The 26,083-nt window shown below is 33.1% G+C and overlaps 2 protein-coding genes across 6 annotated transcripts; one reads left to right on the forward strand and one right to left on the reverse strand.

Moving 5' to 3' along the window:
* LOC123680038 (leucine-rich repeat-containing protein 70-like) lies at nucleotides 1-14,641 on the reverse strand. 5 transcript variants are annotated; one of them, XM_045617689.1, is made up of 2 exons: nucleotides 14,507-14,641; nucleotides 1-1,502 (listed from the first exon to the last, which is right to left on the reverse strand). In XM_045617689.1, exon 2 carries the CDS (start codon nucleotides 1,493-1,495, stop codon nucleotides 95-97), a length of 1,401 nt encoding a protein of 466 aa, XP_045473645.1. In that variant the 5' UTR covers nucleotides 1,496-1,502; nucleotides 14,507-14,641; the 3' UTR covers nucleotides 1-94. The 5 variants fall into 5 exon arrangements, with proteins under 5 accessions (XP_045473645.1, XP_045473643.1, XP_045473641.1 ...); XM_045617687.1 differs by lacking the exon at nucleotides 14,507-14,641 and adding an exon at nucleotides 12,311-12,554; XM_045617685.1 differs by lacking the exon at nucleotides 14,507-14,641 and adding an exon at nucleotides 9,021-9,537.
* LOC123680037 (glutamate receptor ionotropic, kainate 2-like) lies at nucleotides 13,424-26,006 on the forward strand. Its single transcript, XM_045617683.1, has 15 exons — nucleotides 13,424-13,700; nucleotides 15,254-15,397; nucleotides 15,859-16,222; nucleotides 17,895-18,036; nucleotides 18,305-18,472; nucleotides 18,526-18,678; nucleotides 20,106-20,320; nucleotides 20,426-20,636; nucleotides 22,783-22,867; nucleotides 22,920-23,058; nucleotides 23,130-23,267; nucleotides 23,318-23,754; nucleotides 23,811-23,926; nucleotides 25,528-25,677; nucleotides 25,732-26,006. Exons 1-15 carry the CDS (start codon nucleotides 13,619-13,621, stop codon nucleotides 25,942-25,944), a joined length of 2,757 nt encoding a protein of 918 aa, XP_045473639.1. The 5' UTR covers nucleotides 13,424-13,618; the 3' UTR covers nucleotides 25,945-26,006.
* Nucleotides 26,007-26,083: the final 77 nt, after the last annotated feature.

A 26,083-nucleotide genomic window follows, 5' to 3' on the forward strand; every position in this document is an offset into this window, starting at 1 on the left:
TGAAAAAAGCAACAAAATCATAATATTTATTCATAACAACAAAATTTGAGGTAGCAACATAAAATAAAATTTCAAGTAAAAATAAAAACAAAATTCAAGTGGTCTCGAGGAGAGCTAATCCTAATAAAGCTAAAAACAGAATTCCCACATCAAATATCGCCCTCGTGGAGGATGACTTAGTTGTGAAATCTGTAGAAAAATCATAATTTTCAGTTGTTTCATCATTACAAGTTTTAGTTATATAATTTGTTGTACTATTCTCACTGCACTCTTCCACGAAACATAGAGTTACATGATTACTATCGAAAAAATTGTACATGTTAAACATAATATCACAATCAAAGGAGTTATTGAAAAAATAAAGCTCTTTCACAGAAGGAAACTTATTATAAATCAACTTATAGTTAACATACGAAAGATTGTTATAAGATAAATCTAGGCAACTAAGCGAATTTTGTACATCTGATTTGTAATCTATAGTTATATTACTAATACTGTTTTCACCTAACCATAACATAATCAGTTTTTTCATATTATTTATTACTATATTGAAATTGAAATCAAGAAATGAATTGTTTGCAAGATCTAAAATTTCCAAAGAGTTCAAACCAACAAAACCATAGGGTTTGATGGTTGTTAGTTCATTGTCACGAAGAAGTAAACTACGCAACGATTTCAGTCCGTTGAAAGAACTGGTTTCTATTTCTTTCAACTTATTGAATCTCAATTGTAAATCTATCAGACTAGTCAAAGGTTGAAAATTATACTGCGTTAAATAACTTATGCTATTATTATTGAGATATAAGAAGTTTAAGTTCTTCAAATTCACAAATGCCAGAGGATGAATTTCTAATAAATTATTGTTTTGTATTTGTAATATCTTGAGATTGATCAAATACCTGAAAATACGTTCTTCTAACTTATTCAAGAAATTATCATTCAAATAGAGATATTTCAGGTTGCTTAAACCATTGAAACCCTCAGGCTGTAGCAAGAATATATTATTTTTATTCAAATCCAAAATATCCAAATTTTCCATATCGAAGAACAAATTATTTATAATAATCTTTAAATTATTCTGACTAAGATCCAACTGAATTAATTTTTTTAAACTGGCAAACGATTTGGTATCAACATTATTGATAGAATTATTTCTCAAAACTAAAATTTTCAAATGGTGAAATTTAGTGAATGCCAACTCTTTGATAATCTTAATTTTGGATTTAACAATATATAACATATTTATACGATTATCTTGAAATGGAAATGTTTTGTCGTCTATCGAAGTCAAGGTACAGTTCTCGCAGGTCAACCATATTATTTTGTTTAAAGGAACATCGAATTTTTGGAATGTATAACTTGTCACATTTGTACATATCAGCTGGTCTTTATTTCCTATTTTATTCTTGACAGTTCTGCATTCCTTAACTACCTCTGTTACTTGCGCTTTCTTCACGATTAATATCAACATTAATGTGAGGATCCATCTTTCCATAGTATAACTGAAAAAAAAATTATAAGAAATTTAAATTTGTTTAATTATATGAAACAATAGGTATGTAGTGCCCAAGTAGAATCAAATCACTTTAAAATACATGTTTATATGTTGTTACGACCTAAACCAATAATGAAAAATCAATTTTCCAACATTCAAAGATCTGCGTAACCGACGTTATAGTCAGAAAATGAGGAAAGTACTGACCTGAAGTCAGCAGCTTTTGCGAGCGCTCGTTGATTCAGATAATAAAAGTAGAATACCGGAAAAAAATCAAGAAGAATATCGAAAAAAAATGATAGCTTGATCATTAATTCTCCAATTGTGCCTTTGAGGACCACATAACTGTAAATTGTTATTTATGTGATTTTCAAGGGCGCACTTGAAGAACGATGAGCGATCAAAAACTTCTGACTTCATGATAGATGCTTTATTCTTTTTTTTTTTCGCCAGTGTAACTTTATTAGTAGTTTTCTCACATTTCTATGAAATCTGTTGGTAGTTTCAGAAATCTAAAAGCTGGAGCCACATAGGTTTGGAAAACCATTGAAATTAATTGATGTTTTTATTCAATAGACTCGAAAAAAGAGAATATCAGAAACAAAAAAATATAGAGAATTTACTAAAAAATATAACACACTTACATATATGTATTTAAATAAAAAAACCAAAAAGAATGGAATTTTTTCTCAGGAAAAAACAAAACGAGTTTCGCCGAAGTGGCAAATATTAGAGGAGGCATTCTCTACTTTTTCCGAGAAATCCGAATTCCTAGAAGTACCTTTATATTGAATAATTTTATTTAATTTTACAGATGATTTTTATATCAAATTAACTAGGGTTGGCCGTAGGCGCATTCGAATCTAAAATAATGGTTCATCCGCATCATCCGATTGTTTAACTCAATCATTTTGAAGAAAAAAAAAACCAAATGTTCAAGCGTTTTATAAAATAGAAAATCAGCAGAAGAATTTGAAGCCGCAGGACCCGCTCTAGAGGGGCGGCAAATATTGGAGGGTGGCATTTTCTACTTTTTCCAAGAAATCAGAATTCCTAGAAGAATGGATTGGAAAAATGGCTATACATTCCACATATAGCCAATTGTTTAATTTCTTTTATCGATATTGAATATTTTTCAATTTCACATACGATTTTTAGACCAAATTAACTAGAGTTGGCCGTGGGCGCATTCGAATCTGAAATAATGGCTCATCCGCATCATCCAATTGTTTTACTCAATCATCCTGAAGAAAAAAAATGTTCAAGTGTATTATAAATTCAAAACTCATCAAAAGAACTCGAGCCTTAGAGGGGCGGCAAATATTGTACGGTGGTATTTTCTACTTTTTCCAAAAAATCGGAATTCCTAGAAGAATGGATTGGAAAAATGGCTATACGTTTCACATATAGCCAAGTGTTTTATTTCTTTTATCAATATTCAAGCATTTTTTATCAACGCCAGAGCTGCTCTTACAGTTACAAAAACCTACAATAGGTTAGGCGACAAATCAGAAAAATGCCTCATGTATCTCAAATCTTGGATGGAGAATTATGGAATCAAACAAAGCCTGAGCAAAATAAAGAAACTCAATTTTTTTATTATTTTTATTTTATTTATATATTCATATATTTTATTTATATTTATAGTGATTTAATTTATGTTTCTTTTCAAAAAATGTTGATATTTTCGGTTCTTTCAACAATAAACTTAATAAATTAAAGTGTTTTTTCACAAGGTTTCTTCTGATTCTATCATTTCTTTATTGATGTGACGCTACAAGTACTACAAAAAAAAATTACTAAAACAAACACATAAACCCAATCGTCAATAGAATAAAGTTCATCAATATAGTAATAAAATTATAGTGGATACTTAGTTGTAGGAAGTATCAACAAAATGTCTCACGTGTTTTCAAAAACGTATACCACGAAAATTTTCATTTTTTTGACTAGGTATAACATACGTCGCATAGATTGAAAATTGGTTTCTTACTATTGATTTGGATCCTTAAATGTAGAAGATTCTAATAAGTGGATCTTTCACGACAGTATAATTTGTTGTGAATTGGAAAAGCCTTAGTTTTTGATCGAAAGTTCATCATTTCTCGCATTTCATGAATTTTCTCAACTCAAATATGAAAATTAATATGATTTCACTTGTTTCAATCCGTAGATACACAATAATTTCTTGTCAATTCCCGATGAAATGTTCGCAGTTTCAGAAATGATTCTTAAATTTTTGGCTTTCAACATTTATTTTCTCATTTTTTTTTGTATTGCCTAGATTAGGATACAAAATAAAAGCTGCAAAAATCTCTGTATCTTTCCTAAAGATTCATAATCAGAAATGATGAGAAAAATATGTTGAAACAATTGTTGAATAATTCAAAGCTGGATCTGGAGTGGATAGAGCCGAAGTAATAGGAGTAGGAGAACGCATTGTTATACGATAAGATATGTCAGCATAACTTTAAGTACTTCGTGCATCATTTCCTTCTATAATTCAGAGAGATAACATCGAATCTTATAATCTACAATTTGTGTCGGTTGTGAGTTCAGAACAGCAATTTTTTATGAATGCGATAGAAATTGTTGAGGGTTCCCACTCGTTATTTGATTTGATGTGGCCGATGAATGCGATATAGTTGTGGTTTTGACATAATACTCTAATTTTTGAGCGCTCAATCACCTAGCGATCGGTATGTCATTTCGTGACAATGTCTGTAATTTTCGAATTTTGGTCTGGGAATGGTCTTAGATGATAAGATGACGAATTTGAGATCAAATTCAAGTATGTCCCTCTGGGACTGGTAACTTTTCGTTTTTCACAAAATAACTGATATACAGCGTGCCAACAAAAAATAACGTAACTCGTCAATAATTCTTGAACGAAGAATTATTGAGGAAAATCCTCGCACCCGCCGATTTTGAATTTAAAATTGCAATTGATTGTATGCTTTTTTGAATTTGCTCATTATCACCTCCTACGCCCCGCACCCCTCTATTTTTCCAATGAGAATATAAATATTGTGCCTCGGGTTTTTCGATATTTTCAATTCAGCGCTTGATTATCCAAAAAGCCTTCAAAAGCCTTTTTTTATCAACTTTTCAAATTGATGTAGAGAATGAAAAAATTTTTTTTCCGAAAATACCAAAGCTACGTCTTGTAGAGATTTTATTCAAGATTTCAAAACATCCCCTAAATTTTCTGTGCAATCATTGATTGGTGAGATATTGGTGGTTAAAGACAAAAAGGTCCTTTTCAATTTCAAGTTCGACATTTCAGCGAGAAGTGCTCGTATCGAAATTTTGAAAAAAGGATATTGAAGCTGAATGAACAAGTTATCTCATCCATATAGTGGTTAAGTTGGAAAAAAATTCCAAGTCTGTAGGGCAAAAATAAAAACTGAAAAAATCTCTAAGCAATTTTAGATACTGTATTTTTTAGGATTGAGCGGGACACGATGCTCGAAAAATTTTTTCATCGTGAGATCTTTAAACTATAAACTTCAAGCTTCAAAATTTTTTTTCAAATTTAGATATGACCATTGTTATCGAAAATACAGCCATTTGAAAAATCGCAAACAATTTCGACTTTTATTTTGATCCTTTAATTTATTCTACTAGTATATTACTTTGAATTTTTTGCGAATCCCATTGATATTTGGGTTCATTATTTCCTCCAAATATAGCACTGGAATTATTCGAGAAAAAATAACCCTTCTTGAAATTTTCGCCGTCCACACGTTGGAAAGGATCCAGAACTTTATTTTGAGAGATGATTCGAGTAGATTCTTATTAAGATATTCACGAATATTTGAAATTCTAACGATCTTTACAAATTTAAATCAGTTGAATGAGTAACAAGTATAGTTATTCGACATCAGGCAGCAAGTCTGTGATTCTTTCGAATTTTTACAATTTAACACAATTATCAATACAGAAATTAATACATTTTTTCCTAATAAATTTTTTGGGTGTTTCATTAGATACTACTTATGAGAATTTCAAAAAAATATACCGAACTTTTTTTGGTATCTTATTCAAACGAATGTTAGGTATTCAAAATAAATAATAAACCTAAATGAACTAATCACTGATTGAAAAAATTATTGTTACCTAAATCAAACAAGTCCGAATTCGAAATATGATTATCACACAAATATAATTAGGCAAAACAGAATATCATACTCTACTGTAATAAATAACCACCATTGTGGTGGTAAAAACTCACAGTTTAACGAGAAGTTATAATCCGTTTATCAGGAAACAGAAAAACTTGAACGTATTCACACAGATTGAAGCCATGGAATAACTGTTACAGGAAATAACTTTGCACGTATATTTTTTCACGTCTAAGACATTGAAGAGTATTAAGATTGAAACCTTACACCATAAGGGGTTTATTTCACTTTGAAAACGATATAGTAAACTCAGTATACAATATACATGCGGACATACGGCTTATCTTCCAATTTCAACCACTTATCCTCTATTCTAAAAATCACTGAATGCTTTATAAGAATCGAAATGTATGGAAAAGTATGAAATTATTTGATATAATCAAATGATTTAATAGAATGATAAAAGCACATGGCATTAATACCTACAATTGATAATAATTTCGAAAGCAATATAATAATAACAAAAATAGGGAAATCTCTGACTTGAAGTTGGAAGATTTTGAGCATCAGTGACAACGTGGGAACGGACATATTGACGGAACCCCTAGTAGAATTTTGGCAATTAACGAATTCAGCGAATTGAAATCCGAACCTACCCTGAAAATATCTATAGTTTTTATTTATTTCCGTTAGAGAGTTACTATGTTGGGGATATAATAGAATATGTTGACTGATTCGTCATAAACCTTCATATTCCAGAGTTTAAAAAAAACACAAAACATTTAGAAAATTAGAAAAAAGTTTTTCAGTTTCTTTATAATTACTTATTAGGTTACTAGGTATGTTAGTTTTTCTATCTTTTTCCTATTATTACAGTATCACAGTAAGTAATTACTATCTAAAATACTATTCTGAAGAAAAAATTCCGAGATGTCGAAAAATTTCTTAGATACCTTCCCTATTATGTGCAAATGGTCCTATTTAATTCTTGAAGTACATCAAATATTCTCTCAGAAAGTAACGAATCTATATAGTCATCAGATATTTCTTTTAATTATCTGACAGCTCTAATCATCATGCATAAATCAAAATATATCAAAAATTCCCGTAAGAAAAACAACACCTTATTACCATAACAAATATTGCTTGAAGCTATATTCAATTGATTATTGACTGAAATTATAGATTCATATTATACATTTCATTTCTGTAAGCCCAGTTCAATGGCATTTTGGGACCTTATGAATGAGAAAGTAGAGCATGCTAGAACCATCTTAACACTCATTCATTTATTTTTTATTCAAGAAAGAAGTATAAGGGATTATAGGAATATAACAACTTTTTGAGGAATTTCTATCGTGTATGACCAACTTAAAGATATAAAATATCATTTATTTTGTCGAAGTTCCATGCTCACTTCGAAATGGATATGAATAATCTGTTTTGAGCAATAAAATGTACATTACTAATTTACAGAATTGCGGTTTACTATATCCTTCAAGAAGTAAGCACGTAATCAGAAATGAATTAGAGAGTACAATTCAAGAATCAGGAAACAGGATGTGTAGAGAAATGTTGGAGTTTATAAGGTTTTCTCACGAATATCGGCTACTACATTATGAAGATGAAAAGAGTATTCTACATTGTACGAACTAGCTAACTCATTGAATTTGTAAGTATGCCATTTTCCAATGAACCAATGCTCTTATTCAATTTCAATTATGTCAATATTCCAAAATGATTCAAAATCTGAATGGAGAAGTCCATTATGTTCTTCGTCAGTAGTCAAGAAATTTTTTGGGAAACTCTACGTATAAGATCAAATTTTGTTTTAAGCTAATCTTCAAATTTTTTGGTCAACGTGGTCAACTAAGTATTGAAAAGATTCATAAATAAAATTAAATGAAATAAACCAAAATTAATTCTGTTTTATTTAATTTAATTGAAAATTTCCATCAAATGAGGATCGAATCCATTAAATATAACAGAATTGATTCAACATTTTCATGAATATCACCAGTATCAAACCTTCGAAATAGTTTTAGGAAGGATAATTTTAACTACCCTTCCATTTTTGCGCTTTGAATTTAGCAAAATCCAAAATTCGGTTTCTACGCCAATTAAGGAATCGAATTTAAAAATATAATTTCTTACTAAATTCATAAAATTGAAATATCAGAACAGTGCTACGGAATACAAAGTCCTGTTGGTCTAACATTTCAAGGGTTAAAAATGTTTGAAAATTTAAACAGCCATTCTTATCAGAAACGTCTTATTCAAGCATAGAAGCATGATTTTATACTATTTTTACTATTAACTTGAAATATTCTTGGAGATATGAGGAACTGATGATCAACAACATACTTAAGTAAGTTGCCATGATAAAATATACAATATTTCACAAAGTTGCTTCGAACATAAACAATAATCTTTTTTAATATTAGCTACAGATTGGGTAAATAGGTACCAAAACTTATAATTAAACTATAAATCACAGCTTACTATCTGAATTTTTATAATATTATGGATTTTCCTGAGGATTACGAGAGAATTGTTTGAATTTTTTCTCGAAATAGTAGCACATACTACAAGAAACCAAAAAGTGTAGTACTGGACCATAGCTTCTTTCTATTTTTTGTTGTCCACCAAAAAAAAGCGGAAGCGAGTACTGTTCCAGAAAAAATTTTACCCACTAGATTTACATTCATAGTTAGCATATCATATGATGAAAATTTTCAATTGTTTGGATATCTATGCTAAATTAAATTCAAATATCTGGGAGGAAGAGGTGCTATGACAAAAAAAAACAAACTTTAACACCCTGTATCTCGAAAACAAAGCATTTGCGGGCCCATGTTTGAAGAAGTCTTTTCTGGAATTGATCCGAGAAATCTGTCATTTTTTGTATCTCCAATTCAAAAACACCCTGAATATTGACCCATCTTTCAATAATTGATGGAACATACCTAAAAATTGATAACACCACCACTCGCATCTTCTACAAAAACTTTATGTGGAGATAGATGCTTGACATCAATAAAGTTATTACGCTGATATCCCTTTAACATTTACCAATTGCAAGGGAATTATCGTTGAATTGAATATTCTCCAATTTAACTATTTCAGTTGAAATCAGAGAGAGAAGGAAAAATTGTGTTTTTGTAGTATGAAAAATTAAATAAAATTTGATCGAGTATCGAAAAGTTAAAAACCAACTGAAATTTTTTTTTCCTTAAAAAAATTTTCAGTAACTATGGCATAAATTGGTTCAATGGGAATCGACAAGAAATCTAACTGGACATTTAAATGGTCAATCCACACAAACATACTCCTTATCTCAAACAAATAAACAATAAACCACAACATCAACAGACCGAAAACTGACTCGTAAAAGTACTCACTGTTTTTAGGAACTATTTTTGTAACAAGCAGGAAAACATGAAGCCAAGCACAAGATACATCATAACTCCCGTATCCAAGATTTCGGCAAATAATTATCACCTGAAACTGCCTCCGGTCAGGTGTCGCAGTGGATTTTATTATTGTGAGTTTTTAACGCACAATGCTTACAACCGATACGAAAGGTACTACTTTTACAAGCGCTTTGAGTTGCTTAGATCGTCGTCCAACTCGCTCCGTATACCATTGTGAATCCGAACCAAGGTCAAAACTCCTGAATAAAAGATCTCAGATCTCGAACTCACTCAGACGAAGTTTGGTTTGTTAAGTACACCTCCGTATAAGAAGGTGGTCCATTGGTCACGAAGTAACGTTTTGGCCCTTGGGAATTATTTTTTGTTCCCAGCGCTGGACTGACGGTGCTTGGGAAGCGGTTTGATACACTTTATGCCTTGACTGAGCCTAATATGTGCTAAATGGAAGTAATGAAACTGATGGAAATATACACTGTGTCCGTAAAGTATGGAACAAATTCATTTTTAGCTAAACAGACCAGTTTTAGGAATAATCATGCAACACGTCGATTTTTTATTTTAATTTACCGTATTTCAAAATAATAATCTAATATACAGGGTGAATTACTTTCGAGTTATGACGCACCTTTTTTTTTAATGGCACACCCCCATTTTGTCTTAATTTTCAGATTACTCTAGCTGAACTGATTCCAAAAATGTATCACATGTTAATTCCAATTGGTACAGGGTGGACAAAAATACAATAGTTTTGTGTGTGCTCATAAAGTAACGCGTAACATTCTTTATTAGTTAAATTAACAATACTATCAAAAATACTTAATGTCTAGCGGCAATTGGTTCGAATGTAACACCCTGTAGTCTGTTACATTTTTAGATTAATAAAAATTTATAAAAATAAGAAATAATTTCTTTCATATTCCGTCTGCTAGCCCACAAGTACCAAACATGTTTTGAAACAGCTCATTTTTATTAATCTAAAAATGTAACTAACTACAGGGTGTTACATTCAAACCAATTGCCGCTAGACAATAAGTATTTTTGATGATATTGTTAATTTAACTAATAAAGAATGTTACACGTTACTTTATGAGGACACAAAAACTATTGTATTTTTGTCCAACCTGTATCAATTGGAATCAACATGTGATACATTTTTGGAATCAGCTCAGCTAGAGTAATCGGAACAATTGAGATAAAATGGGGATGTTCCATTAAAAAAAATGACGGTGACCTCATTTTTCGAAAGTAATTCACCCTGTATATTAGATTATTATTTCGAAATACGGTAAATTAAAATCAAAAATCGATGTGTTTCAGGATTATTTCTTAAAATGGTCTGTTTAGCTAAAAATGAATTTGTTCCATACTTTACGGACACAGTGTATGTTCGTCAGTGCGTCTGAAATCCCAGGGTGCTTTCATAAATAAGAAATTTTAAGAGAAAGAAGACCCTTTTTTCATTTTAAATTTCACAAAAAATGCTATATTTCATACTCGTGAAAAACATAATTCAGGTCTTTCAATAATAATAATTCATTGATCCTTCAGGACACTTAACAATGTGCATAGGATAAGTCAGGGACATATTACAAGTTAATCATTACCTACTATTATATTATTTACAACAATAACTATTCTATTGCGTGGTTAACGAATCAAAGAGAAAATCTTCAACACTTTTGCAATGATAACTCCTTAATTACTTCATTGAATGTTTGTTTGTTTCAAATGGGAGGACAAATGATTGAACAATCTGATACTCTGATATAGTGGAGAACGTTCAAAACTCGAAGTCTGATGTTTAGGAACTAGAAGCATCTGAGAATTACGTGTTCTATGATCGTGGGAACTAGCAAGTTTTTGCCAATTAGTCTCATTATCCTTAGCATATATGAGACATTTGAATATGTATACAGGGTATTTCTAAATTAGACGTAAACCTTGAAGGAGGTCTTAGTATAGCTCGTTTGCTGTCGTTTGAGCCATATTTATCGATATCCGAAAATCAACAATTTCCGAGATATTTGAGTTCTTGTGATTTTTAAGAGATTTCGCACCTAGCGTCATTTTTCGTCAATTTTTTCTACGTTGACCAAGTTTGATTATAATTCTGGATTATTTTCATCAAGAAAGGATATGATATATTATTTTGCGAGATATTGCGTTGTGAGTGTAGCTACTTTTGTTATTTGAAAAAAGATGGGAAAAAAGAATTTCGTGTGCTGATGAAATATTGCTTTTCGGAGGAAAAATACAGTTAAAGCAGAATCTTGGCTTTATGAAGAGTTTTCGGGAACTACACCAGGATAATCAACCATCCTTGATTGGTATGCTAAGTTTGAACGTGGTGAAATGAACACCGAAGACGGCAAACGCAGTGGACGCCCAAAAGAGGCTGTTACCGACGAAAAAATCAAAAAAGTTCACAAAATTATTTTAAATGACCGTAAAGTGAAGTTGATCGAGTTAGCAGACATTGTGAAGATATCATCTGAACGTGTTCATCACATCATCATTCACGAATATTTGTACATGAGAAAGCTGTGTGCAAAATGGGTGCCCCGCGAGCTCACAATCGATCAAAAGCAACAACGTGTTAATGATTGTGAGCTCTTTAAATGAAATAAACCTGAATTTTTGCGTCGATATGTGACAATGGATGGAACATGGCTCAATCATTTCACTCCGGAGTCCAATCGACAGTCAGCTGAGTGGACTGCACACGATGAACCGAATCCAAATCGAGGAAAAACACAACAGTCAGCTGGCATCAGTATTCTAGAAAAAAAAAAGGGCCAGACCATCAACAGCGATTATTATATATCAGTATTGGATCGTTAACAGGATTAAATCGTTAAAAACGACAAAAAAAGACAATGCACCGGTTTACAAATCACTGAAAACAATGATAAAACTGCATGAATTGGGCTTCGAGTTGCTTCTGCATCCACAGTATTCGCCAGATCTGGCCCCCGGCGACTTTTTCCTATTCTCAGACCTCAAAAGAATGCGAAATTTAGCGCTAATGAAGAAATAATCGCGGAAACTGAGGCCTATTTCGAAGCGAAAAACAAATCGTACAACAAAAATGGTATCGAAAAGTTGGAAGACCGCTATAATCGCTGTATCGCACTCGAAGGTAACTTTGTTGAAAAATAAAATCGAATTTCGCCAGAAAAATGTGTTTTACTATGGTAGACCGGGGACTTTTCCCTTTTTCCTGTTATGGTACCCTGGATAAGTTATATCAAGCATACCTTCATTTGTTGTTCCGGCGAACAACACCCCCTCTGGTCTCTACGACTTGGCCTAAAAATTAGTGTGATACCCATTTTACATTATTTCCTTCAGAGCGAAATAATGTTTGAAGTCTCTGGTTTCTGGGGTTTACGCCCTTTGTAAAACTTAAATTCTCTCGCGTTCACTACATCAGACATATTGCACTACAAACCACTAGAGACCCTTTTACTTGAACAAATAATCTGCCGACTTCCAGCGACCAGATGCTTCATTATTAAGGAAGTTGCTTCAAACTAAAAGCAAATAGTGACTATTAGTAATGACCATTTATGAGTAAATCCTCTACACAATTTCTATGGATCACCTTTTATAAGTAAAAATAAAAAGTTGTGCTTATTTTTTTATTAATACAGATAGAAGGATTTGCTTAATTTTTCGCAAGTAATAATATATTATTCAACGAGCGGTAATGTAGGTCATAACGCACGCTGTAATTCATCAAGTGAGTTATGACCATTACCGCAAGTTGAATACTATAATTTATCTACGACTATTACAATAAATACTAAAATACAGGAATAGAGAAGGAACTTTATTGGCAAACTCCAAAACTTACCTGTAAACGTCAAAATTATCAAAGTGACATTCCTCCCCTCAATAACAATCGAATGGAAACACAGAAGTAAAGAAGCATAGATCCATCTTTTCCGATTTATTATAGGGAGTTATAGTAGTCAGTTATTATAACTCACGCTGTTTGTTAAAAGATACTATTATGGGACATCGCATCAGGATTATGCTGTATCCATCATCAATCTAGAGATGCTGTATCCATCATCATATAACTTAAGACCAATTAAATTGCTCAAAACCAGTTGAATAATGAATATACAATTCAATAGGAGTAAATATAAAAGATTTTTCTCCTTTTTATTAATATAACTCAATATCTGCACCGAATCAAGAATTAAAATATCGAAATCGTCCCAAATTCAATTTGAATTTGTGGCAATAATCCAAAGAGTATTATTCCGCGTCTCAACATAACAATTTTATGATATGCGCAACACTTCGTATGAATTTCATGTTTTTCGAATTAGAAATAAAATAATCCGTTTTGATTTTATGGAATTACTTCTACAGAATGAGCTGAACGAAAGTTGTGACCGTGATCCACCGTCAATGAAAATCTATTTGGATTTAAATTTAGTCATGTGTTGGCGACGTTTCAATTCGTTTACTACTGGAAATGCGAAACAGGATATTTTCATATCTCTGAACACGCAAGAAACGCAATGTTTACGCATTGAAAAGAACAAAAAGCAATGAAATTTCACTTTTGCTCGCTTTTTTTTCTAAGTTATGTGGCGTGTGTTTATTTTCCTCCACGTGACAGGATTCCTCTGGGTGAGAGCTATAATTATTATTGTTTGCTATATGTTTATAAACAACCTCCCATATTTTACTAACGAAGATCGCACGCCAAATTTTTACATATTTCTCACTATTACATATACAGGTTGAGTCTTTGACTTGTAGGTACATATATTTCAACCGAAGATTCCTGAAGTCAAAAGTAACACTTTTTTCCTTCACTATTTTTTCCGATTCGATTTTATTTCTCATTTAGTATTGCGGACATTCTGGAATTGACCGGACTTTTATGTTCGGAAATAATTTATCACATCAACAAAAAAATATATTCCGGCAATCATTTCCTTCGATTCCAATCCATTTGAGAGATATAACTAAAAATTACATATTTTATTGATTTTCAACCGCCTTCATCTTTGCAACCGAGAAGAATAGGAAAAATGGTAAAGGAAAAAAATGCTTCCTTTTACCTCAGGAATCTTCGGTTGTACAAGTCAAAGACTCACCCTGTATTATCATGAACTCATTCATATAAATTCAAAACCTCATTATTCCTTCGGAGATTAGTTTTAGTGCCTATTTTTTTTTTTTTTTTGGATCAATGATTTTTTGTGATTATTTGATTATTTGTTTTTTATATATCATATCAACTACATATTTTGTACAATTTTCATAGAATGTGTGATATAATGAGCATTTTGTGAACAAAATTCATTAATGCTTCACTTAGCAAAACACAATAAAATTCAATAATTCTTTTTTTATTTAAATTAAATTAAAAATCTCAATCGATTTCCGAAGATATGGTCAAAGGTACATTGAAATGATATTTTACTCACCTAAAATACTTTCAAGGAAAAAACTTCACATGTTCAATGTTCAGTTGAAATATTTCAATTAGAACTCAGGACAACGCTTCATGATATTGAAAAAAAAACGAGTATATTTTAAGAGAAATCAATGGGTGATTATTTCACTGTAAAGAGTAGATATTACATCAAGAGAAAACTCGAAGATCAAAGAGGAATCGACAAACCTGGGTTTTCGTCAACACTACGAGCTACAATAGCAATATTCTTAGTTGTTTTTGAGCGATGCACACGGTTTCGATTCTTAACATCACTAACTTTCTCTAAGCGCTATTGTGAGAAGGTGCTTCATGATGACCCAAAAGTGCTTTAGTTTTGCGAACTGTGATTACAAAATTTTCACAATTGTTGTTGTTTCTGCCAAAATGCTATATTTCTTCCGCAACAATTTTTTGAAGTTCCTCAATTTTTTATGAATTGAATTAACAATAGAGGAGAATCAATGCTTTGAAAGACTGAATTTTGAATGAAATTCAAGCGAATTCCTCTCATGTTTACCTATTCTCTATAGAATGGAAAGTTACAAAACTTGTTTCAGTAGTTTTCCTGAATCTTATGAAAAATTGTGTCAGGAATTTATACAAAAACGTAACAACAATATTATGATTTTGATATTAAATGATTTTCGGAAACTACAATTTTATTTTGTTCTTCAAAAAAAAATATGAAGCATTTATATATACTTGTATCTTTTGCTATCCTTATTTATATATTCAGGTGTGTTAATGGAAGAACCTGGAAGTCAAACTCTCATACCAGTACTCACAAGCTTATATGCAAATCATCTCATAAACCAAAACGTCGATTACCACATGAAGTTCCAAAAAGTAGCAGATGATTCCTACGAAGCCAGTAAAATCAGTAAGTGATATGCTTTTTTCTATCTGTTGAACAATGTATGTAATAATAAAAACAAGTTGAATAATTCAAATGTTTTACTTTCAATAAAATTGGATATTGGCAATTTGAGGATTATAAACTTAATCATGATCAACTATCAAACGGCTGAAACAGTTCAATAAACATATATGTATAATATATTTAAACCTGATTTTTTTTAAATGGAAAGGTATGTTTTCAGTGTAGATTCTCATTATACATAAAAAAGTAGAGACATTTGTTCAAAAACTTTTTTCATAAAGAATAATAATCTTCACTAAAAAATTCACCTTTTCTTTTAAAAAATCAAGTTGACCATGAAATGAACTCGAAGTGAAGGTCAAGGTTAAAAATATTTTCATTCTGTTTACCCCTAAATACCATCAACTTCTAGTAGTTGTATATGTATAGTAGTATATATTTATAATAATCTAAATTTTCAGTTTGTAATCTAACATCATCAGGAAATGGAGTGACTGCATTCATTTCGTCACTTCCTTCCAAAAAAACCCATATGCTGGATTCGATTTGTGCAGAAATGGAAATACCACATATTCAATTGCTCTGGGATTCTGAACCAACGATCTCCAAATTGACATCTTTGAATTTTTATCCAGGCGTAGATTTGTTCGCAGAGGGATTGGCTACTATTGTCCAAAGTTTGCAATGGAAAAGTTTTGTAGTGTTGTACGAGGATGAATCCAGTTTACTCCGATTGAAGTATATTTTGAAATTGGAACCGTATAACCCTGAGAAGAAATGGAATTCGATAAGATTGAAAAAATTGGGTCCCGGACCGGACTACAGGTAATGAAGAGTAGAAGAATTGAACTGTTATAATTATCAACCATGAGCTTATATTAATATCGATCTTCAATTTTAGTATTTAAGGTGCAAACCTTCAGGTGGCTTTATTTTAAGCTCATTGCTCATTGTGACACACATCGTCAAAAGTCTTGGCCTCCCTAGGTTTCTCGCGCCCTAAGGGGGCGCAAGTCTACATCACCAACGACAGCCAGTTCACGCTGAGATCCCAGGAATCGTACTGCCAGGGGTCTCTGCTAACCTGGGAGTGCCACAACACCATAAAGCAACTAGCCAGAGGTAATAAAATGACTCTTCTATGAGTACCAGGGTACTCTGACGTGAAGGAAACGAAAAAGCCGATGAACTTGCAAAAGTGCATCAAGGTTAACACCTGCTGGACCTGAGCCTTTCTGTCGGCTAGGAAAAGACCAATATAATCCAGCAGTCCAGCAATGGTAGTCGGATAACCCACTGGACAAACACTCCTGGACTTACTCAGGCCATGAAATTCATGATGATTTCACCTATCTATACCAGAAATCTCTTGGAGCTGTCACGAGCTGAGCTCCAGGTGATGGTGGGACTGCTGACGGGGCACTGTCGGTACAAACATCATTTGTACCATATGGGAAAGTCAGCAGATGAGATTTTCAAGCTCTGTGATCAGAAGCAGAAACAGCTGGTGAACACATGGTATGCAAGTGTTCAGAGCTGGTTGGTTGGTCTAAGAACCATTCATATGGGGAAGCCTGTCTTGGATACCCGAGAGATAACGGCCAAGGCCCTTGAGGAGGTTTTCAGTTTTATCAACGCCTTTGACGACCTACTTGGGTTTTCATGAATGTGTAAGGTAGAGAACAAAAGATCTACATGGTCGTAGTTCCCGGAAGAAAGACCCCAGATCAAATAATAATAAAGATAGGTTTCTCAAGAATGAACAATTAATGTTCTGATATGAAATGAATATTTCCTATCAACCAATAATTATTTTGAACCTTAATAATCAGATCAACTGGATAAAATCAATAAATAATAACCAAGAGTTAATTGAAAATAATGATTGTATTTAACCCGAAAAAGGTCCAAAAACGTGGGGTTCTTCGGCCCTCCTCTGGTTAGCACAGGGTCCTCGTGTTGGATAACTCGATAGTGTCATCCCACAACACCCCCGACCAATCTGTAGAAGTTTCGTCAAGTTGAATTTTTTTCAGCAGACCCCACTTTTTTTGCTTTGACTACTGGTCCATAACTTTGATCGACTATATCTCAGTTGATATTAGGTTAACAAAAAGTTAGTGTATGCAAAATTGTAGAGAATTCAATGATCTTCAACTTTAAACAATGAAAGTTTTGGTCGAAAATACTTAGTTTAGAAGTTATGAGCAAAAAACTGCAAAAAGTCCGGAAATGTTGAGGTTCTTCGACCGTTCAGGGTCCACGTGTTGGATAAGTTGACAGGGTCATCCCACAACATTTCCGAACAACTTGTAGAAGTTTCATTAAGTTCGGAATTTTTTCCAGCAGACCCTCCTTCTTTGTATTTGTCTACTGGACTAAAACAAAACGTTTAATACAAACTTTTAAAAAAAAAACAGATCTAGTGACGAAATGATATATCATTTCGATAGATGCAATGTGTTCTTTTAAATTTCAAAATTAATTTTAATTTCAGAGGTGTGTTCAAGGATATCAAGCACATACCTGAGACCAACATAATTTTGGACTGTAAAACTGAAAAAATTCTTGATGTATTACAACAAGCACAAAGTGTCCGTATGTTAGAAATTTTTCACAGTTATTTCTTGACTCCTTTGGTAAGAAATATTATAAACATTCTTCACTGACTTTTTGCCATTTAATATTTTTTTTATTAACATATTAAATTAATTACACGGCATTCAGACAATTTTTCAATTCTGGAAAAAGTACCTCCCCGAGCGCGGCTTGAACCCGCAACCTCCGAATTACTAGTCCGGAGGTTACTTTTTCCAGAATTGAAAAATTATCTGAATGCCGTGAAATTAATTCAATATGTTATTATAATACAGACGTTAAACCATTATTATTTTTTTTTCATTTTAGGATGCACACACAATCGATTTGGAATCGTTAAATTACAAGGCAAATATCACAACAATACGAATATTTCAACCTGAGCATAAACTTATAGAGCAAGCAATTAGAAATTGGGAACTAGCAGAGCGTAATTTTTTCAATAACACAGTCAAATACGATCGGTATACAATCAAAGTAAAGATTCACGGAAAATAATAAACCTTAATTTAAATTCCTTTTCATTTTAGACCAGTACCGTTCTGATGCATGATGCAGTAGAGCATCTTATTGGTGCAATCAACGATTTCTACAAGACCGAAAGAGTCAGGCCAATAGCGTTAATGTGTAACGATACCACCAAATTCGAAAGTGGATTTCGCCTTATATCATATATGAAAATAGTAAGAATTTTTATACATTTCATATAGGTCGTATGAGTTTATAGCTTAAACCTCAACCCTTCTTAAAGTTGAAATAAATCAATTTTGTTGCAATCGATGGCTGTAACGGTAAGTGGTAGTCAAAATAAATAGATCGTAGATGTCATACAATGAACTTACGTATTTGTAAACATAATACCATCGAAATATTAGTCGATTTGTGTCTGCATCATTAAATTATTCCCGATTAAACATGTCAGCTTACGAGCCAATTCTCGTCATTTGCGAGAGGTTTTAATTTTTGCTTCAATATGAAAAATCTGCGGCGGAGGCTCTTCGAATGCTCTCAAATACTTATGGTGAGGCCGCTGTTAGTGAAAGCTCGTGCCGAGAGTGGTTTCAACGCTTCAAGAACGGTGATTTGGCGTCGAGGCCAAGAGACCAGAGAGAAGGTTTTCGAAGATGCAGAATTGGAGGCATTACTTGATCAAGACTAGTGTCAAACGAAACAATGAATTGATGAACGATGAACGATTAATTAAATTGAAAAAAAAAACAAAAACTGGCAGGATCATTGGAAGTGACGCAATAATCCATTTCAAAAGCCCTGAAAGTCATAGGTATGATTCAGAAACAAGGAAATTGGGTGCAACACGAGTTGAAACCGAGAGATGTTGAACGGTTTTTGTTTGATTGTGAACAGCTGCTTGCAAGACAAATACGGAAGGGAGATCTGCATCTGCATTGTGACTGGACTCGAAAACTGGGTTCAATACGATAATTCCAAGCGCAGAAAATCATGCGGATATTTCGGCCATGCTTCCTCGTCGATGGCCAAACCGACTATTCACGGTTCCAAGGTCATGCTCAGTATTTGGTGGGACCAGCTCGGCGTAGTGTATTATGAATTGTTAAAACCGACCAAAATAATCACATGCGATTGTTATCGAACGCAATTAATTCTGAGCATTGAGAGACAAACGGTTGCAATATAATGAGAGACATGATAAAGTGATTTTACAGCATGACAATGCTCGACCCCATGTTGCGAAAGTGGTTTAGACATACTTGGAAACGTTGAAATGGGAAGTCCTACCCGCCGCATTCTCCAGACATTGCTCCCTTGGACTATCACTTGTTTCGATCAATGGCCTGGCTGACCAGCACTTCTGGTCTTATGGAGAAGTAAAAAATTGAATCGATTCGTGAATAGCTTCGAAAGATGGCCAGTTTTTTCAACGCGGTATTCGTACGTTGTCCGAAAGATGGGAGAAAGTAGTGGCCAGCTATGGACAATACTTTATATCATAAATGTATAACCAGTTTTTCACAATAACTTCGCGGAAGCAAATTCATACACCTATGTAATAATAATAATAGAGAGTTCATATTAAAATTCATTTTCCTCTACCAGATTCGGACAACTGTAATCAACTACTTCTTTTCAGAAACCAGCAGACCGTGCGCTAACAGGCCCAATTCAATTCAACAAAAATGGAACAAGGATTGATTTCACTATTTATTTGATCAAAGGTACAAGAAACCATACTCTGAATAGTTGGAGAGCCCAAGATCAAAATTTGCTATCTAATCGTACACAAAAGGAATATGAAAAAGATGTTGAAGAAATGTTGAAAGGGGAAGATCTGGTGATAGCATCAAGGTCAGTCCGAAATTGAAGGAATTGATTATAACATTATTATTTCACATAAACATAATATACACATAAATTTAGTGAAATGATGATGCGAATCTTTTTTTTCTTCAGGATCATGTTACCTTACTTATCGTACGTAGAAGGACACCAGAGTAAGATTGGTAACGATAAATATGAGGGCTATGCGAAGGATTTGATGGATTTAATTGCCAAAATAGCTGGTTTTCAATACACCTTCGAATTAGTTAACGACAATCAAGCAGGAACATACGATAAGACTCTAGGTCGGTGGAATGGTCTGATTGGAGAAATCACCGAACATGTAAATATTTTCTTTTTTTGTTGTCTAACAGCCCAATTGAAAAGTCCCCCGGTCTACCATAGTAAAACACACTTTTTTTGGCCAAATTCGATCTTATTATTCAACATAGTTGCGATAATACGATTTGTCTTTCGCTTTAAAATTGGCCTCAGTTTTGGCGAATACTTTTTCATTGGCGCTAAATTTCTTTCTAGCGAGCATTCTTTTGATGTCTGAGAACAGGAAAAAAGTCGCTGGTGGCCAGATCTGGCGAATACGGTGAATGCAGAAGCAATACGAAGCCCAATTCATGCAATTTTACCATTGCTTTCATTGATTTGTGACACGCCGCATTGTCTTGATGAAACAGCACCTTTTTTTCTTCAAATGAGGCAGTTTTAAACTATTTCATTCTTTAAACGATCCAATAACGCTATATAATAATCGCTGTTGATGGTCTGGCCTTTTTGGAGGTGAATGAATATTATACCTTGCGCATCCCAGAATACTGATGCCAAAACCTTGCCAGCTGACTGTTGTGTTTTTCCTCGCTTTGGATTCGGATCATCGAGTGGAATCCACTCATCTGAGTATCGATTGGACTCCGGAGTGAAATGATGGAGCCATGTTTCATCCATTTGTCACATCTCGAAGCAAAAATTCAGGTTTATTGCACTTAAACAGCTTCAAACACTGCTCAGTATCATTAACACGTTGTTGCTTTTGATCAAGTGTGAGCTCGCGCGGCATCCATTTTGCACACAGCTTTCCCATGTACAAATATTCGTGAATGATATGATGATAAAATTATTTTGTGACATTTTTTTATTCTTTCGTCGGTGACAGTCTCTTTTGGGCGTCCACTGCGTACGCCATCTTCGGTGCTCATTTCACCAAGTTTAAACTTAGCACACCAATCAATGATGGTTGGTTTTCCTGGTGCAGATTCCGGAAACTCTTCATCAAGCCAAGATTTAGCTTCAACTGTATTTTTTCCCTTAAAAAAATGCTTTATCAGCACACGAAATTCTTCTTTTCCATCTTTTGTCAAATAATAAAAGTAGCTACACTTACAACGCAATATCTCACTAATGGCCGGGGACTGCTGTCAAATTTTGACACGTATTGTTTGAAGGTTGGTACTAACTAAAAATTATATAGATTCAGTACTGGCACTGCCATCTATGCATCAGACCGGGGACTTTCCAATTGGCCTAATTTTCAAGTGAAGGATTTTCCAATAAGAGGTTTTATTTTGATATCAAAATGAAACGAGTATGTTGTATATTATTCTGTTCTTATTTGTTCTGATTTGGATTACAATTTCATAATAGACTTTTAGATTTAATGTCATTCTATCTTATTTTGAATACATTTGAAAAAGTGTTACTGATAAATTGATACTTGATAAATTTTCAATATTCTCTGTACTTTGTACTGCAAATAAACTTGCCTTGATAAATTCTAAAGTAGACTAAACAAAACGTTCGTTGATTCCAAATTGGTCGTCTGATTTCAATGGTTCTAACCCTGTAAATTGAACTTCAACAAGAAAACGAGAATATTTTAAGAGAAATCAATGAATGTTTATGTCATTATAAAGAGGAAGATATGCCAATAACGATGAGAAATATTATAAACTAAATGGCCGCCACGGCTACGGCTGTAGCACCAAATCATTTTAATGAAATTTTCCATGACCACATTTGCTTCTGTATGTCCTCGATAACTTCACGAATTTCATCGCTGAGGTCTTGAATCGATTGTGGAACATTAGCTTAGACTTTATCTTTCGCGTGGCCTAGGTGGGCTGGGTGAACTGGAACCTGAAATACCAAAAGGGCGGAGAAGGAGTTTATACAAAAGACAGCTGCCAAGATTCAAAATGAAACCTCTTATTGGAAAACCCTTTATAACCAACAATTTCAAGGAGCTAAATCTGATTTAGAATAAGGGTGAATAATGCAACACATGCCAAAGTGCTGTTTAACTGTACAGATTATGCTAGTTTTTCGAATTCCATTCATTTATTTCAAGCAATAATTTTTGCTTGGTGATAGACCTAAAATAAATAAAGTAGGTACTGATCTAATATTGTACATAATATGATTCAAACATTTTTCTATCCTTTTAATGTTGTTTCATGAGTTTAATCTTAATAATTCAGCGTGCACAAATGGCCATCAGCGATTTAGCAATGACTGCTCAAAGGCAGCAGGTTGTTGATTTCAGTAGTCCGTTTATGAATCTTGGTAAGTTTTCCATTCTTTCCGTTTCAGTGTACAATAATTTTTTATATTCAAGGAATTGGCCTTATGGTGAAGAAAGCAACTATAAAAGAAATACCACTATTTTCGTTTCTAGACCCATTTACGCAAGATGTATGGGCTTACACTGCAACACTTCTTTTAGGACTATCGCTTCTTTTCTTTCTAGCATATAGGTATGATTTTAAAAAACGATAGAACCATAGAAATAATTTGAATCCCGATATTAATTTTATTGTAACTTCAGATTGGCACCCAACGAGTGGGTTAATCCTCATCCATGTGAGCAAAACCCAGATGAATTAGAAATCGAATGGAATTTCAAAAATTGTGTATGGTTAGTTCTCGGATCTTTGTTACAACAAGGTTGTGATATTTTACCTAGGTAATAACCTGATTCGATCCGAACCATCTCATTCATGAATAATTTTTTAGATCTTTATCTACAAGAGTTTCCCTATCTTTATGGTGGTTCTTCTCTCTCATAATGTATAACTCATATACAGCTAATCTGGCTGCCTTTTTGACAACCGAAAAGGCTGGTATAACTGTCAAGAATGTCGAAGAACTGGCTAAGCAGACCACTATAAAATATGGATGCATGGAATATAGTGCCACATACGAATTCTTCAAAAATTCAGACTACACAACATACAGAAAAATGTGGAACAATATGAAAGCAAGTAATAATCCTAGTGTTTTCGTGAAGAATGACGATGAAGGAGTTAAAAGAGTTTTGAGTACCAAAGATAGTTTGTACGCTTATCTGACAGAGTCCACAATTATCGATTATAATGTTAAGATAAAATGTGATCTGAAATCAGTAGGAAACTGGTTGAACTCCATCAGCTATGCAATCGCTATGCCAATGAGTATGTTGAATGTATAAAAATAGATAACCTGTCTTTGATATGATTTATTTTTGTAGATGCCGGTTATTTGGGCATAATAAACAGTGCTATACTGAATTTGTCAGAAAGTGGAGAGTTAGATAAGCTGAAGGAAAAATGGTGGAAACAGAAAAGAAATGAAACCATCTGTCAGGTTAGTTTTTATATAATCGTATACTCAGGTAACATAATCCCAGGAATTGATCACTAAAGACACCGATTCTTGCGGTCATCTCAACTGTTTTTGTTCTGTTATTTCAAAAATGAATAAAACATCGAAAAAATTACAACTTTTGCATATCAAAGTGAAATTTTGAATGCCAAAGCGTTGAATGCAATTAACGGTAGGTATCATCGTAAACACTTCCGTGTGAAGGAGAACAGTAGGTACATTTTGAACTGTCCAGAAGTCGTTAAGGGTTTACCTTGCTCAGCTTGGTCATTAACTTCTTCAAGTGAACTCAACATCATTAAAGTGAAGGAAATGAAGATTGAAAATTATCATTTGTAGTCTGAGGAAGATAACCACTGAAATTTACACATATTTAAGACTTTACATTCATAACATCAGAAGATGCTTGGATTTATGAAAAAAATCAGTGAAAGAATTCAATAATGAAGTCTTCTAACTAACGAAAACCGAGAAAGGTAGGTCAAACACGATAAATATATTGATGATCACAGAGTCGTACTAAATATATATACAGGTTTGGAAAATACATTCGAAAAAATAGGATATTCAAAGTTTTTTCCAGAGAATAATCATGGCCTTGTGAAACAGTTCGACCATCAAAACATCTGCGTGATACGATATCGAATAAACGAGTGCTTTCAATGGCGAAGTGGGGATGGCCATACTTCAGCTTGATAGTTGTTAGTTCACTGAAATGATTGAGGATTTAAAATAGATAGAAGATGGACTCGGAAACAGCAAAATTAAAATAAATCAGAAATACTCGTAGGAGTACTAAAAAATATTCCACTCGCCATTTTCATGATGTAGGTTTGATAAGCGATTTGCCAAGTGAAGCAAGGGCCACAGAAAAAAGGTATAATTTTGAATAACCCGCTATCTGGGCAGCTTCGTCTTAAAGTAAATGAGCCATGACAAGGTGCACATACTGAAAACCTCTTTGAACTAACCAATTTTTCAAAAAAAAAATTTTTTTCTTGAAAATTTCTGCACGCCTGTGAAGAAGATACAAAGACCTTAGCAAAAAAGTACGGCATGATTCACTTTCCCTATTTAAAAAATTTAGAGGGTTGATGGGGATAGCACATGGTGCAACAAAAATCAAAAATGCATAAAATTTGGTAGAAGTGAAACAAAAATTGACCTGTTTCAGGATTTAGTTGCCAAATATTTTTCTTCTGAGAAAATGAATATGTTCTATAATTTTGACGCGGACTGTAGGTATATTCGTAAGTAAATAGTAATGTGATTTACTTTTTTCTACCAATTCTGAACATGCATTATGGACTCCACAATTCAACGAATTTTATTCGAGTATCTGATTGAACATACTATACTTCCGATCGTTTACTTTAAAACTTTTTTTTTCAAATTCTCGAAAATAATTTTTTCAATGGAATTTGTTAAAAGCTCGGTAAAAGGTGAATGAAATTATCACTCTCAATTTGATCCATTTGTAATATGAAATCTGAATTACGCCTTTGTCATAAACCCCCCCCCACCCCGAAACTGGCAACGCCCGTGCATCAAACAAGATTCTAAAAACAATGAATATATTTCAGGAGGAAAGGAAAACTGGTGAGAATAAATCCCTGAAATTAAACAGAGTAGCAGGTGTATTTTTAGTTACTGGAATAGGAATAGCAACTGGTTATATTGTTGCAATGCTGGAGTTCCTGTGGAACGTAAAATCAGTTGCTATTGATGAGAAGGTAAGTATTACATTTTCACAATAAAATTATCAAAAACTCAAATTCATTTTTCAGATGTCCTATTTGGAAGCATTAAAACATGAATTCATGTTCGCTATCAACTTACGTTTGCAAAAGAAGCGAACCAAACATAAAATAACCCCTGGAATTTCTTCGGAAAGGTTAAATAGTAACACAATGAATAATAGAAGTAGAAGTTTTTCGAAAATATCAAATATATTCGTGAATAATGAATCAAATACCTCAAATATAGATAAAAAAGACTGAAATTAATTTGCTATCTCTCCATCGTAATTTTATACTATTCAAAAATAAAGTTCTTGAGTTTACATTCTTTGATTCACTTACTACATTACAATATCAATTAATAAACATATTAATACAATATCATCAATGACGCAATCCG

Source organism: Harmonia axyridis, chromosome 5 (assembly GCF_914767665.1).
Source record: "Harmonia axyridis chromosome 5, icHarAxyr1.1, whole genome shotgun sequence".
Classification (NCBI taxonomy): domain Eukaryota; kingdom Metazoa; phylum Arthropoda; class Insecta; order Coleoptera; family Coccinellidae; genus Harmonia; species Harmonia axyridis.